The 16,558-nt window shown below is 49.8% G+C and overlaps 1 protein-coding gene across 6 annotated transcripts in view; it reads left to right on the top strand.

Annotated features, from left to right (window-relative positions):
* The window catches only part of Tenm4 (teneurin transmembrane protein 4), a 707,062-nt gene that overhangs the window by 570,919 nt on the left and 119,585 nt on the right, over window positions 1-16,558 (top strand). For all 6 annotated transcript variants that reach the window (XM_023716613.1, XM_023716612.1, XM_023716611.1 and 3 more), the window contains one exon: window positions 4,230-4,430. In XM_023716613.1, coding sequence (XP_023572381.1) covers window positions 4,230-4,430 — 201 coding nt within the window. The remainder of the gene's footprint in view (window positions 1-4,229; window positions 4,431-16,558) is intronic.

The following is a 16,558-nucleotide window of genomic DNA, read 5'->3' as shown; positions in this document are numbered from 1 at the left end:
GGCCAGGGAGGCGGTGTCTGTCCCCAGACAGAATGGCACTGGACTGTGCCCCAGAGATGCAGGGTTATTTACAAGGAGGAAAAATGTTGTTTAGAAATCTGATTTACATTATCTGCTTGAAAAGAAATGTTTTCAGTCCTTCTCTCTTTTCTGAGGAGGGCCATCTGGGACTGATTCCCTTTATTATTTTTCTTCCTCTGGTGAGGCGTCCTTGCATAGTCCTGTGTTTATGCCAGGGTTTTCTCGGGCCTTCCTCCCCCGCCGCCTGCCCCCTCCTCCCGTGGCTCTGTGCTGGACCGTTTCACTGTGTTTATAAAACATCAGCTAACAAACCTACTTTTTTCTCTCTCTCTTCCTTCTTCTGAAGTTTATTGCCCCATATTTTTTAAGGCTTGAACTGAGCCAGCAGGCCTCTTGGAGGGGGCTTAGTGTAGGGATAGAGGAGAAAAAACCTTAGACTTCACCAGGGGAGGTGAGACACTGTGCTTAGTCTGAATGTTAGCTCGTGTGGCCACTGAAGCATGTGGCATTGTGGGGAAAGGGCTGTGTCTCTAGCCTGCTTGGGCAGGCCTCAGCTTCCTGTTAAGGGGCTCAGCTTCGGCTGGGAACTTTGGCTCAAATGGCCAGCTTGGCCAAGCTGTAACTGCACACCTTATGAGGGGAAACTGAGCAAGACCCTTCTCTAAAACGAGACAGACAACCTCTCTGACTGCTTCCACCCTCTCCCAGATCATTCATGTCCCACCCCAGGCCTGCCAGTTCCTCCTGAGTGCCACATGGCTCCCAGAAATTCCTAGAGTCCCTGAGACCATCCCAGTGGGGTGTGAGGGAGGGAAACGCTCTAATCCCATCACTGGGTCCCTCCCACCCCAGAGGCCTAGGTGATGGAGCCAGGTTTAGGATTAGCGGAACAGAGTCTTCTGGTGGACACCTCAGCCCATCAGCCAAGGGTGACTGGGGCGCCGGGTCCCACTCCACATGCACTTTGCCTGCACAGGGAAGATGAAACATTTGGAGGCCGGCCCAGCTCACTCCAGAGCCTCCTGATCGTTGCTCTGAGCCTGGGTTGTCTGCCACAGGGATCACAGACAGGACCGCGACACACGGCCTTTTGCTGATCTGGGAGCCCTACAGCCTGCCTCTTGGGTGCAGATTTATAGGTTTGACCTTAAGGGTGCCTTGGGCTTCTCAGAGACCACTACAGCTCCAAGCTGGAATCCAGGCCCCTCGCTGAACTGCAAACACCTTTGCAGGCCCCAGGGTGGGAGTGCTGAGTTCTTTCCTGTGAGATTGGACAGCCCTCTGGACTCAGGGAATTGTCTGGTAGCCTAAAGAGCCGCCTTAATCCTGAGGGCCTGAGATCTGAGGTAGGCCGTGCACATTTGTCACTATGGTCATTGTTATTATGTTAATTACCAGGAATCCCACCAGACCCTGCTTAGGCCATTGCTTAATGGTGACCAGAGGCTGCAGAGGAGAGTCTGTGCCTTCCTTCGGCCTTAGTGATCTTCCACATGGCCACAATTCATCCTATGCTTTGTTTAGATTTCTGTTTGTAGGGCAGCCATGTGTTTTTGAAGCTATATGCTCATGCATGTAGCTTTGTTTTTCGCTTTTGTTTTTGTTTTCGGTACCAGGGATCAAACTCAGGACCTAGCACTTGCCAGGCAGGTGCTTATGCCACTGAGCTGTATTCCTGGCCCTCATGCATATAGCTTTGAGTCAGTAAGATTATAAGAGATAACAGCAAGAGGTGTAGAACAAGAAAGAGTAACGCAGGAGTGAATTTCTCCTCGGTGTTACCGTGCTGTCATAAGTGAGTCCCTTGGTCTCGCTGCGCTTCCTTCTCCTCAACTGGGGTGGTAATGGCAGCTGCCTCACCTATAGTGGTGCTCGTACTAAATGAGATAGTGCATGTAAAAGGGTTAATGGCAAAATGTAGCACAGGGAGTGATCTAGTTAATGCCAACTATTGGGATTATTACTGCTTTTACCATATATTTGCTTCTAACCTGATCCCTTATCTTATTTATCACTTAGGTTAAGCTGAGCTCCTTTGAAAACCTGAAGATTCAGAGAAGTCCCTTAGTAAACTGCTCCTCAAGTTAAACATCCCCAAAATGTTGCCGTTCCTGCAGTCTCAGCCTATTTGTGTCCATGACCATTATATACCCAGGCCAGGCTTCTCAGACTTTAGTGCCAAAGTCAAATATACTCGGTTGTAAAATATAATTAATAAATAAAAGCAATGTCTGAGTTACAAAGTTCTGAGTTCAGCTGACAGGCTTGCCAAGTCATGCTACCCTACAGGTAGAAAAGTAACCTCTTTGCAACTCTTCTCAGTTTACCAAGTCCTTTCGTATCCTCAGTGCCATTTGTGCTTATGGCAGCCTGAGGGATGGGGTTTTACACTCCTGTCTTACAGCTAGGAAGCTAAGAGCAGGCACATAAACTGACCCTGGGCCTAGACCGAGCACCCTCTGCACCCTAACCCCAGAGTCCAAGCCTTCAGGGCCGAGGTCCAAGTTCTTCCCTCTGCAGCAAAGGGCTTTTGCAGGAGCTCCTGTGGGGTAGACCCTCGCTGAGTGTCGTCAGCACCACTTTTCCAACAGCTGGGTGGTGGGCCCCACATGACACTGTGGCCTCTCCCAAGTACAAAGTGAATGGAATCCCCTTCCTTCATAGGATGAAAACTTTGTGGTAGAGGCGAGTGAGAGCAGGAATCAGCCTCTGTTGCCAACTCTGTCTTCTCTCTGCTATCAGTCACACTTTGCCTGTGAACTGCAAGTTAATTAACACATTAATTCTCAGTAGTCTTTTATACCCATGACTCAGTGCTTTGTGGAAGGTTAACTGTCTTTGTTAATTTTGTGAGCCCCATAACTAAAGCTTTGACTTGAGAAACTCAGCCCTGATAGAAACATCACAGCCTTCAGAATCAGACAGATTTATGTTGAAATTCCTCTCTGGACGTGGATGATTGGAACTTTCACACACTATTAGTAGAAAGGAAAATAGTGGAGCTGCTTTGAAAAGCACTGTATTATTTTCTCGGAGAATTAAAAATAGAATGGCCATGTGGCCCAGGAAATCTTCCGGGCATGTGGTCATGTAGATTGGAGCCAGGATCTTGAGCAGCATTTGTACGCCCGTGTTCATGGCAGCATTATTCACAGTTACCAAAAGAGGGAAGCAACCTGCATGGCCACGTGACAGCCCACAGGACAAAATGTGGTGTATACAGACGGTGAAACACTACTTGGCCTTTAAAAGTAGGCAGTTCCAGTGCACGCCATGACAATGGGGAACCTTAAGAGTGTTCTGCTAGTTACAGTAAGTCACTCACAGAAAGGCAAACATGGCATGTTTGCACTTATAGGAGGTGCTTGGAGTAGTCAGATTCTTTGCTTTCTTTTTGGGACAGGGTCTTGCTATACTGTTCAGGCTGGCTCTCAGCTCACTTTGTAGCCCAGGCTGGTCTCAAACTTGCACCGACCCTCCTTCCCCTGCCTCCCGAGTGCTGGGATTACAGGCACGCGCCACCATACCCGGCCGTAGTCAGGTTCTTAAAGACCGTTCCCTTGGCTGCCTGGCTGTGAGCCACAGCCCCTTAGCTCCCTCACGTGAGGAGAAGCCACGCAAAGTCAGGATGTGTACGGCTGAAGAGTTGATGAAGTATCTGCCCACACAAAAGTGATAGAGTTCATAACAATCACAAAAATTTGGAGATGATGAAACCTAGTGGAATGTAATTGTGAGGGAAATAATTGTTTAAATTAAGGAATCTATTTTAGTCTCCTCATACAAATAAAACTACATTATTAAGTAACAAACAACAAAAACTTGTTCTGTGATGATATTGAGCACTTCTTATGTATTGGATGCTGTTCCAGGGGCCAGGGGACAGAAGTGCACACACCAAGCCCTGTCCTCTCTTACTGTCCTCTTGTGGAGCGCAGGCTCTAGGTGCTGTGCCGGTGCTGGGTTCACGTTAGTACTCTGTCCACCTCAGGAGCCAAGAGGTCAGGATTTCTCGGTACATCTCACACATGAGGAGACAGCCTCCGAGAGGCAAACAGCCAGTCGTCAGCAGAGTTGTGGCCTGGGCCTGCTCGTCAGCACAGGAGCCGCCTCTCCGCTGGCAGCAGCATCTTTCCCCCAGTGCCTCGTCTTGCAGTAGCCGGTACTGCTGGCCAGATGCTAACCTATTTCTCTTCCTCTTGTTACAGTGGACTGCATGGACCCCACATGTTCAGGCCGGGGTGTGTGTGTGAGAGGCGAGTGCCACTGCTCCGTAGGATGGGGAGGCACCAACTGTGAGTCACCCCGGGCCACGTGCTTGGACCAGTGCTCAGGCCATGGAACCTTTCTCGCGGACACCGGGCTTTGCAGCTGTGACCCAAGCTGGACCGGACACGACTGTTCTATTGGTAAATAAAGGGAAAGGGGGGCATTGCGTGTGGGAGGGAATGGAGGCTTCTCCTCAGGTCCTGGTCAGGGGCACAAGCCTGCCCCAGCACCTAGCAACAGACCCCTCACATCTCCAAGAACTTTTCTTCTTCCCTGGATCCTAGTCCTCTATGCCTTTCTTCTTGGATGGGCAGAGAACTCAAAAATTACCTTTTCATTTTATTCCTCACACACTGGTGGCCTATATTCACAACAGTGCACCTCGTCACCAGTAATAGTGGCACCTGTAAGTATAGATGTGCTTTACTGAGCACTGTCACAATGGAATGGCTCTCCCTGGTGGCAGGGCAGCAAACAGAGCCCCTGGCTAAGAACTGCAGGGGTGAGGCGCAGAAGCAGGTTCTTATCCCAGGGACTGCACTCTTTGATTCCATCCATTTTGAGGATAAAGTCTAAGCTCAGCGTTGGTTTTAGAGTTCTCTGGGATCTAGCCCCACGTGCCCCTCTGGGAGATGCTCTTACAGATTGTGGGCTCCATGGAGGTCGCAATCATGTACACACACAGCACAGGCTCCGGGCATAGCATGGGCCTGGCCCACTGCAGCTGCTTTGTAAATATTAATGGATGAATGGAACACATGATTAAATGTGTTTTGATCTGCTGATTCCCCGAAGGACCTGTATGTACCAAGTTCAAAGGTTGGTTGCTGCTGCTGGTGTCCTATGTGTAGTCATGTGACGATTCATAAACCCTCTTGAGGGTTAAACAAGGACGTGTATGAACCACCAGTCGGCATTGGCATGTAGTAGTTTATGTTCACATTTAATCTCCTTGAATCTGCACAAGCCCCCGGAGAAAGGAATTCTTGCCACTCCTGGTTCACCAATGTGTATAGCACATCAGCTCATGCAGGCTCAGCAAGCGCCTGCAAGCCATGGCAGACTTCCCAGCAAGAGCAGAAAACCCTGCCTTGGATGCCTTGATTTCCAGAAAAGGGAGAGGGGAGACCACAAACAGGAAAAATGAAAATGAATAAATAGTAAAGAGACTTAGGCTGAAAGAATTGTAATGAGTCCATAGCTAGAAAATGATGGAATCACCAGCTCTACTTTTTTACTCTGAATCATTGTCCTCGCCGTCCCATGTTGTTACAAGAAAGTGAAACCCAAATTAGCTCATGATGTAGTTAGTCTGTTAGCACTTCTGGTTGTAGTCAGGAAAGATGGTGGCAGTCTTTGGCAAAACAACGAAACCCGTGAGGCATTCCTGCGATTGGAGCACTATGCGCTACCTGTCCCCATCCAATGGAGAGCTGACGTTCCCTGCGCAGTCTAAATTGGACTTTTATCCTGGTTTACAAAGCCGTGTAAAGACATGATTGTGAGCACAGGTGTGCAGCATCTCAGGAATCACTCTTTTCTATGGCTCTGTTTATAACAATATAATGAATGGTCCTCTTAAAGCTGCACTGGCTTGCATTGTTCATTATGTGGCCACAAAGCTAATTTATGACAGGTCTGCAACTGTGCCTTGCACTGTTAATCCCTGCTGAAATTCCACAGCCTGGAGGAGGGCAGCATAACTTCGTGTGGGATTTCTAAGTATTCTCTAGGATGTCCTATAAAAAAGAGATGCAGCATCTTTGGAAGGGTCTTTGAATAAGTTTGCTGATCTCATCCTGTTCTGGCCTGCATCACCACTCCCATAACTGATATTAAAAAAAAAAAAAAATGGATAGGAATGTGCGTAGGAAGCATGAGAATCCTGTGTGGGATAAGCCCTGGCTCAGACAGACCCTGGTTCAAAATCTGCCCCGCTCTGTGCTAACTGCAATGTTAGACAAGTTAATTTGTCCACCTCTGCCAGAGAGAGGTGGGGAAAGGGAGAGAGGAGACAGACAGACAGACAGACAGACAGACAGACAGACAGACAAGACAGACAGCAGCAGCGCCTGCCTTCTGGGACTATTGTAGGAATTGTTCCTGACTGGACAAGAGCACCTGCTATTTGGCCCATGGTCTGAGCTCTTATGATGTTGATTAAAACAGCACCTGGTGAAAGTGCTTCATATTAACAGAGACTAAGAGGCAAGGCGGTAAGAGGCAAGGTGAGGCGCCCTCCCGGGAGCATGGATGGTGGTCCTCAATGGTGCCGCGACTGCCACAAAGCTGGAGTGTGAGACCATGCCAACAGCAATAGCAAACTGTGTTTGTTGAGGTCTCATAGCAAGAGCTGTGTTCACAGGGACACACTTCCGCAGCCACGGCCATGAGAGGCAAGGAAGGCAGGTTTCGTGGTACAGCATCTGGGTAGTGGGGCCTGAGTCGCGCTGATGGGTGAGGAAGTGGGTCCGGGCCCCAGCGCAGCGCTGTCTGCCCTGCTTCCGGCCACCCTGCACTGCCTCCCCCTAAGACACTGTTTCTCCCTACCTGTCACTCCCCCTCTGCAGGCCGCCAGTCAGAAAATGAAAGTGTCCCGTGTTCTCTCTCTCATCCTGTCTGTGCAGGCAGTACCTGCCTGGCTTCAGCCCTCCTCTGCTGCATGCTGTCTGTGTGATAGTGGCAGGAAACCTAACTTTCCTTGACATCAGTTTCCTTATCTGAGGGATGGAGGTAATAGTGCTTCTCTCAGCAGGTTTTATGATTGTTAAATGATGTCATTTTTGTAGCATGTCTGTCACAGAACAGTGACAGAACGATGTCTGTCGCAGAATAAATGTTTCATACCTTTCTGCCTCCCCCTCCCCCTGAGGGCACTTTTTTTGAGTAGAAGCTGTTTTGGAAGGACTGAGTTTTTCCCATGAAGCCAAGCATGGCCGCATCGTCTGGACTATCTATGTGTGTATTCTGAGAGGTGGGGAGCGTGCAGGCTGCAGGGGCTGTTCAGGAAGGCCTGCCTCCACCACGTGAGTAGCTCTGCCTATCCAGCCCTCAGGCACCCTCTAGGTGAGGCTTCTTACTGTCGTGAGGAGTAGGTTAGAAAAAGTGGGTGATGTGGTTATCCCCGTGTCTGTACAGCTGAGCCCCTGGACGAGACGGAGCTCTGACCACGTTGGCGTACTCTCTGCTGCCTGGCACATGAGGGCTGCAGCCAGCAGACGCACCCTGAGCAGTTGTTGCACTGTCAGCCCTGACAGTGGGCTGGCAGGTCAGCAGGGATGGGCTGACATCTGCCGCCTCCTAGGAAGCAGGACTGTCTCCTCCCTGAGGTGTGTGTCTTCATGTTCAGCACCCAGCGCAGCGTTTAATGAAGGCAGCTTAAATCAATATGCCCTGCACTCAGCAGCCAGTGCAGGACTGAAGTGTGAGCTGACAGGCCCCTCCGTACTTTGGTGAGGTGCGCAGAAGCCGTGAAGCCAGGCTCTGTGCAAGTGTTTGCTTGGCTTCCAGTCTTGTCTCAGCAGCTCCTGAAAGGCAGTTCCTCAAAGGCAGCTCCATCCATCCTCTTTCCTGACAAGCCACCCAAGACAAGGGAACACATTCCTGGGGCCCATACGAGCACAGGTTCTTTGTCTCTTTGCTGCCAACACACCTCAGTTCCCAGCTTGGGACCTAGTGGGATGTCACTTCCTAAATCATTTGGGAACATGATGAGGACAGTGACAGTGGGGTTTGCGGCCATGATGATGACTAAAGAGAGGCTGCAACTGCAGTACCTGTTGTTCTACAGAGGAGGGAGTCAGAGCAGGATGGCTTGCCCAGAGTGACTTAGCTTATGAGCAGCAGACCTTGAATTAACTCCGCACTGGCCCTTTCCGAATCCCCGGCAGGTGGCCCCAGTATCCCTTCAGGGGCATGTTCCCAGTAACCCAGGCTCTTCCACTATGGCCCACCTCCCAAATGGTTCACCACACTCAGTAGCTCAGGAGCTGGGAACCATGGCCTAACCACGTGATGCTTGAGGAGCTGCTGAGATCTGAGCTGTAGCCCTAAGCGCTATACTAACTGAGTGTGTATTGCACACCACACTGGGAGCTCCATACAGTCAGATTGTGTAGTATTCCTAGCACAGGGCCAAATGTGTTAAAACATTCGGGATTCCTTCATGAAGGACCTGCGGTCAAGGGTCAAAGTCAGGACAAGAGATCCCATTGTGAACACAGCAGGGAGGGCTGCAGCTGCAGCCTTTGCCCAGAAGACCCAGTGCACACCCAACAGGTGCACTCCCTTAGGGCTGCTTTCCTCCTGCCACGTGCCACACCCTGCCCTGCCACCTCCTGAACAATCTGCAGAGCTAAAAGCAAAGCCCTGGGCTCCTTCTCTGCCATTTTTCAGACCTCGTTCATGCTAGTTTCCTACAAGTGCCAATCAGCCAGACCTTTCTTGGACAAGTGCCAGTACCAGTTTACCTCTTCCAAGTGGTTTTCCCAGGGGCACCCCTGCCAAGTGGGGCTCCTGTCCACAGTCACACACAGTGGACATGCTTAGCAACTGAGCAGCACAACTGCCCTGCCCCACCCCAACTGCTTCGGCTGCCTCAGAGTGGAGCTTAACATCTCAGGCAGGGTCCTTGGAAATGGGAACACCGTCCTTTCAGAACCTGATGGCTTCTAAAGATGTTTCAGCCTCTGCAGCATTTAAACTCCTTATTTATCCTCCATTGGCTCCTTTTTGGGCTTCTGGGCTTCCGTCTACCCTCTCCCCATAGCCTCTGATCTCAGCCTCGTAGATCCATCTCGCATTCCCACTGCACTGAGCTCTCTTCAGGTTCATCTTCTACAAAATGACTTTTATTTGAAGGAGCCTCTTGCTACGCTTTATCCTTCTGGGTTGCTGGCTCACAGAAGCAGCACATGGCAGAGATCCTGCCTGTAAAATGCTCATACTGGTGGTTTTGATTCTTATCATTTGATTGTACTTGAGAGTCATGGAACAGGAGGTGGAGGTGTTGTAAAGGTCCAGTGGTGTGGGTTTCTAGGCAGCAAGTGCCGTCAACCAAGGTCACCTGGGACTTGGAGCAGGACCAGGTTAGGTCATCGAGATTCAGCTCATCCAGAGAATACTGCTAATGACACCTGCCTTGCAGGGCTGTTTCCAAATTAGTTTTAATAGGTATGCATAAAATGCCTAGCATGGAGGCTGGCATTCAGTAAGCACTTAACAGACGAAGCATCAGTGTATATTTTTAGGATGCCTGATTAGATCTAGATGAGGCACACAGTCCTTAGACTAACAAATTGAAGGTTGAGGACCATTTATGTTGTGAAAATTTACAACCAGAGGCCTGAATCTGATTCAATGCTAAACAATTGGTTTGCCTTCTCTCCAGGGCTCGGGGCCCATGTAGTTTCTGAGTTTCTCCACCATTTCCTTCCCCCAGCTCCCAGTGCTGGAGCTTGGCTCTTAGGCTAAAATGCATTGATGTGCTGGTCTGTTGAGCTCTACATGCTGAGGTCAGTGGCTTGTAGCACAAGGGCCATGTTGCGTTAGCGTCAGCTTCCTCACAAGACAGTAATTTTCCTGTACTCCATCCTACGTAGGGCCCCAAGCCTCACAGCAGGAGCACCCCACAGTGACCCCAGATCTGCCCCCACCCGACAGTAGCACACATTTTGTTCCACTCACGCAGCCATTCCTGCGGGTCGGGCACCATTCCAGGCACTGAGGGGCAGAGCCCCGCAGTCTGCTCAGATAGCCAAGCACGCAGCAGGATCAGAACTCTGATCAGTGTGTGATCAGGAAGACAAAGGCAGCACCAGGGCAGAGCTGGTGAACCTGGCCGGGAAGGCAGGGAAGGAGAGTGGGCGGGTGTTCACCAGGGAAACCCGCCAGCTGCTCTTTGGAGGGGAGTCAGAGGAGGGCTCCCAGGTACTACGGAGCGAGGGAACACAGGCAAGGGGACGGCAGAGGCAGAGGCTGAGCTGTGCTCATGTACAAGCTCTTGGTGAAGTCCTGCTTCAGTCTGACTAAAAGGTAGGCCCCCCAACAGGGTGACAGGAAGCACAGCCCGAACACAGCAGGGTCCAAGTCATGGTGCTGGCTGGACATCTTACCAGAACTTAGGCTTACAAATTTCTCTGTGAACAGGGACCGTTTCCCTTCAGACTCGACATCAAGGTTCTTCCTTGGGTCCTCTCAGCTCGACTGGCCTCTGCCCTACTTTAACATACAGAGACACTGCAAAATTCAAACTTAGGTCCTCTGAGCTTTAACGATTAGTCTCGTCTACCAAAAAGTAAAATCAAAAGCTGGACAGGGGCTGAAAAGCTGTGTTATTAGGTGACAGTTGACAGCAAAGTAAACCAGATCCTTTAAAAAAAAAAAAAGCCCTAAAATTAGCAACAGGGTTAAAAAAAAAAAAAAAAAAAAGGCCCCAAACATCAGTTGCATTAGTGCTAGATTTTGAAGATGGTAATTCAATTTTATTTATGAGGCAAAATATAATTACATTTAAATTTGAGGGAACAGAATTTAATTCTTATTAATGACAGAAAAACTGAGTGAGATTCTCTAATGCCAGAAATTGTCTTATGCTCATGGATAGGAGAGAAAATTAAATTCAGCGTTGAGCGTTCTCCCCAGCTACAAGCCTCGCTTGTGTAGCCGGGATTGTCTTCTCTCTGAGAAGCTTTACCTTCCGGCCCAGAAAGCCCAGCAGCAGCATCCAATTAAGATCCAAAGGAAGCAGCCAGCCAGGCTATTTCTGTAGAGGTATGCTACAGGGCAGGAAACTCCAGGTTAGACTCTTACCTGGGGAATGACATCCACTGAGACTTAGCCTTTCCTGTGTCCCCTCCCAGCAGCAAGTGACAGCCTAGGGATCAGAGTTCAGAATAACGAACGTCCGAGAGGTGGACACCGGTGCAGCACGTGGAGTCTCGGGGGGGCGAGGCAAAGCAGAGCCCAAGGATCTGGGAAGCTGCGTGGTGGTGTGGTCGAGACAGCGAGATGGTCAGTTTTTAACATCTAAGCAAAGGCTGGAGAATTGGGCCCATCAGGCACACTGCTAAGCATTACCAGAGTTAAAGGTTGATGAGGCAGGCACTGGCAGCTTTGTAATTTAGTAGACTTTCCCCCGACAGGCTGCAACGTTTGCTATCTGAATTAGAGCCCTTCAGTATGCAAATCCAAGCCCTCTTGCAATGGGGCTTCAAAATCAGGTTTCTCTTTGGATGCCTGCTCTGATACCATGTACAAAATCTCTAGTTGTCTTCCTGAATCAAACTGCAGTGATGATAACTTGTAAGCTTACAAAATAACTCTTCTTCAAAGGGAAATTTACATTGTACAGAACTCCACTGATGTGCCTCATGATTTATTCAAACAACAGATACATAAGCCTCTGACATTGCAGGTGGCATTGTTTCAGGAAACCAGGGTCCAGAGAATCTGACTCCCCCTAAAAGGTTTGATAGCCAGAGATCTCTCAGTTCAGAGCTCATATTTGTCCCCTCACAAGTATGACACTGGCCATTAACAAAATTTGAGCTGAAACTGGCAATACATGAGGTGTCCAGTTTGTAAAGCAAAGCCCCATCTCTCTTAGCAGCCCTGCCAGCAGCCACGTGGGTCGTGTCATGGCCGTGGTATCCCTGGCAGTGCTGTAAGAGTTTAAGAAGAGCAGTTATTTCAACTAGATCCTGGTGGTCTCTTGGAAGATGTGGGGTTTGAGGTGGGCGATGCAGGTTGACTATGAGCACACAGAGATGGCAGGAGGAGGCGTGCACCCACAGCAGCTCACTGTAGAGGTCATAGATCCGCCCCATGTCCCAACATGGGACAGAGCCAGTGGCTTTCAGTACCACATAGTGGCTAATCTTAGGGTGTTTGTGGCAGTAGAGACAGGCAGAATCAGAAGAGGTGAGGAAGGCCAGCAGCTGCAGCATGTGAATAGCCTTGAAAGAGCTTGGATGAAAAAGAAAAAGAAAAAGAGCTGGGGTGTTACCTGTCAGAGGAAAGCCACACGAAGGTCTAAGCAGAGGTCTGATGTGGTTGGCTAGTTTTGGAAGGCTTACTGCGGGATGTGCTTACAGTTTAAGGTACCTGAGGACACACAGGTAGAGGAGTCCAGGAAGCAGTTAGATGCACTACTGACTGGACGGAGAAATGGGCCTTTAGCGATGGACATCGGGGCAGAGGTCTTAGGGAAGATAATGTCGTCTGTCTCTTTGGTTCACCCCCGGTAATGAGCTTTTGTTTGGGTTCCGAGCCTGGCCAAGAGTTGGCATCCTGTTATGGTCTTCGGCTTCTTTGCTCACCACCGCTTTCCTGGCTTGTTATCCGGTCCAGTCAGGACCTATCTGGAGGCCTCCTTCAGTCTAGGTTTGAAGTCTTCTAATAAGGACACCAGAGACCCTCCGACTAGGATGGCTAGCAGCGACTCACTGCTCCTTCATGGGTGCGCCGTAAAGGCACGGGGAATAGGGTGGCGCCGGGCTCTGACCAGTGTACTGGAATTCGCTTCTCTGCTTGGTTCGAAAGCTCTCCCAGCTCCTTGAATGCAGTGAAAGGTCGTGAGCTTCCAAGGCTCATTAGCTCACGGCCGTCTCAGTCTGTGGAGCAGAGCCATGACTCAGAGTGGCCCTGGCTCCTGGTGATAGGGAAGGAGGGAGGCGGAAACGCACAGGAGAGTGGCTTGGGTTTGGCCTCTGTCTAGGGGAGACTAATTACTGGAAAGAAGTCAGACATTCCTTTCCTGCACATTCTGGCTTCATCCTCAAATCTAAAACTGCATTGCTACACTTGGGGAGGGGGCGGGCATCATACTCAGAGATGCCAGTTGGTTCAGAATATAGAAAGGTCTCACTCATGGGAGAGAAGATGAACCGCATCGGCCTCTGTGTCCTGGACACTGTGCTTGGCTTCGTGCTGTTACACACGTGGGTAGAACTGAGTTCCCGGCAGAGAGGCACAATTGCATGGCACCCTGGAGCCCCAGCCTCCAGGGAGAGCTGATACACAAGGAGGGCACGGTGTGCTTTTCGGTCCCCTTTTAAATACTGGACGATGGATATCGTCATCACCATCTCATAAACGGCACAGGTGAGGCTCACGGGGAAGTGCTCTTTTGGCGTAGGTAGGACACAGCAGAGCTGCCTCTGGAGCCCCACTCATCTGGCTTCTCTGAGCTCTGCGCAGTTGTCAAGCCTTGCGTAGCTCCACAGTGCCGTCTGGACCACAGGCATCGCATGGGCGCAGTCAGAAGGCGGGCTTCCTGTGTAAGGCTTATGGGGGTGGGGTGCTGAGGCGAACCTGAGGTGGCAGGCTCGAGGCCTGAAGAAGGACCATTTGCCAAAAGAACGCAGGGAAGGCAGGAGAAGACGGATTCCTCCAGCTGGGGCCTGGGGTGCGACCTCACAGAGGCATCGCTGGAGCCAGGATGAAAGCACAATGGCATCTGAACACTTGGGGATGGAGCAGAGGGGACCCTAGTGGGGGGAATCTTCCAGAGCTTTCAGTGACACATGCAGCCTGTGTGGCACGTGTGCATAGGGTCACCACCACCACCCAGACCACGGAGCCCGCACAGCCAGAGTACGCCGTGTCTATCTTACGGTGCCTGCTGGGCGACACAGGACAAAGATCTTCCTCTGTCCACACCCTGTTTTCCCATATGAAATGTCTATGGTACCTCTGAGGCAGCTTCTGATGCTGAAACCACAGAACCTGTTCCTCTGAGTCCTCATTATTCTGTCCCACCTCTCTGCCTGAAGATCTCCTGACCAGAAGCAGCCTCACCACGCACAGTCAGCTGCCTCCTGGTGTGCCTGCTGCTGGTGTCCCCTGCTCCCATGGCCCTGACTGCCAGCTCTTCTTCCTTCGTCGCTCACAACTCTTCATCTCTGTCTTTGTTCCACCCCCACCTTGCAGAGCAGGGCATCTGTCCAACCATTCACCATCTCCGATCTCACAGCCAGGATTCTGGGCTTACCGACACAAAATCACATCATGCTCATGGTCCAGCCTTCCCAGGCCTCTCCAGCTTCAGCTGGCCATCTCAGTGTGCAGTTGCCTTGTTTGTTTTTGGTCTTTTTTGATTTTGTTATTTTTTTTGGTTGAACTGTTTTTTAGTGGAAGTTGAATTTTTTGTTTTTGGTGCTGAGGACCGAACCCAGAGCTTCTAGCTTGCCAGGCAAGCATTTTACCACTGAGCCAAATCCCCAGCCCCGGTCATCTCAGTGTCTGTGTCTGCCCACCAGCCAGCACCCTGCTCTGAGAGGCTGCTCTGAGGAGATTCCTGCCTGCTGAGAACACTGAGGCCCTTGGTCCACTCCTCCCATTACCATGGCTGGTTCCTCCACACCATGCAATGATGTGTCTCTCTGCCTGTATCCCTCACTGCAGGGAATGAGCTGCCACTAACCCTGTCCCCCCACTTGTACTGTGAGTCCAGTCCTCATGCATCTCCTTGCTCTCCCCATATGTTGAAACTCCCCCTTCCCCTTACTCTTTCCCGTACTTAAACATGGTACAATAGCTATATGCTGGATTACCTCTATGATCGACGTGCCTGACACTAGGCCTATTATGTGGAGTTCATTTAGCCAGCACATGAGCTTGGAGCATCAGTTCCTATACCCTGCTTTGTAGATGAAAGCTGAGAAGCAAAGAGATGAAGTGCTTTGCCCAGGACACATGGTGGGTGGGTGGGTGGGTGGACGCATGGACGCATGGTTAGATGGCCTGGCAGCTGGATGGCAGTTAGATGAGGAAATTGGATGCACAAAAAGAGGTAGGCTGGTAGATGGACAAGCAGATAAACAGAGAAACAAAATGAGAAGGACTTAATCCACCAGGCATCAGACTGGAGTGCAGAAGGAAACTCAGACTGATTTCAGAGATTATATAGTCTATGGGGCAATAATCCAATATTCAATTAATGGTCAGGAAATACTGTCGGATTACACTGAAAGTTTTGCTTAAACCTGATCCCAAAATGGACAGACCAAAAGGCCACGTTAAACATAGTCACCCTTCATTTTAGCTCAGCACCTTTGCCCAGTCACTTCATTGCTCCAGGCTGTTTCCTCAGCTGCAGCGTGAGAGTGAGAGTGTTCCTGCTGGACACTGGGGGACTTTAATGAGGTCGCATTTGTGTGCCACCAGCAGCAGTCCCCGAACAGCACAGCTGCCTCATTTCCTCCTCACTTCTGCCTCAAATGCCCACAAGTTTGATACGGGCTTGAGTCCTCCAGGATTTTAGAGAACTAATGAAGAAACAGAAAACCCTATCAGGAATCATTGTAAGTTCGTAAACCCACTATTAACATTTCTTAAGGCCATGCTCCGAATCTCAGGTCCTAACCAACATAGAAAAAGTTTGCTTGTTATTCCTATCAGTGCCAGCTACAGGCATATGAAGAGGCTTCCCCAGAGGCCCCAGGTCTGTCTCTGCATACCTGCCATTTGGAAGCACCTCCATCAGTCCCTTGCTCAGCACGAGAGTGTGCACATCCTTGGGAGGGGTTCTGCCTGTTCCCTACAGAGGTCAGCTTTTAATACCTTTCCAATTATTCAACAACGGAACTTAAAAAAAAATTGGGGTATAACTATGAATGTCCATTTTGTATCTGTGTATTCAAAGTGGTTGGGATAGATATATAGTTGCATTCTCTTAATGAATAGAATGATTTTTTCTAATGGTGTTTGTAAGTAGGATCACAAGTCTGCATCTTGTACAGCAATTAACCACTAAGAAGAATATATGCAGTGTATTATTTGTTGAAACTGTACTTTCGATTTGATTTGAAACTGTCTCATTGCTATATGTTTATCAATAAAACTTTGAAAAGAAAAAAAAAATACCTTTCCAAGTACAAGAAATTTTATGGAAAAAGTATGCAGAAGTCTCTCCTTTAGGGGAAAGACACAGTTTCACCTACCAGCTATTTTAACGAACAAGATTGTAAAGTAAGTCCAGACAAATTAAAACATAGCTGTGCCGGGCCCCAGGTTTCACCTGAGCTTGTATGGGGATTAGCATTTAACAAGGGCAGCCTGGGGCAGCTACTCCCTGAAGTGTTTGAGTTTTGGCCTGATTACCGATAGCCAAGCCGAGTGTGTCCTGCTTCTGCCCTGTCTGTGTTTTCTTCGCACACCTGACTCCTTGCATAGATGGCAGGTGCAGCTGGGTGCTGGCATGGAGGAAGAGGTGTCAGCATGTGGAAGGGCTGAGACTTTCCACAGTCGGAGAACTCACACTGAGAGA

Source organism: Octodon degus, unplaced genomic scaffold, assembly GCF_000260255.1.
Source record: "Octodon degus isolate 3935 unplaced genomic scaffold, OctDeg1.0 scaffold00049, whole genome shotgun sequence".
NCBI classification, from domain to species: Eukaryota; Metazoa; Chordata; class Mammalia; order Rodentia; family Octodontidae; genus Octodon; species Octodon degus.
This window is presented reverse-complemented; position numbering and strand designations above follow the sequence as displayed.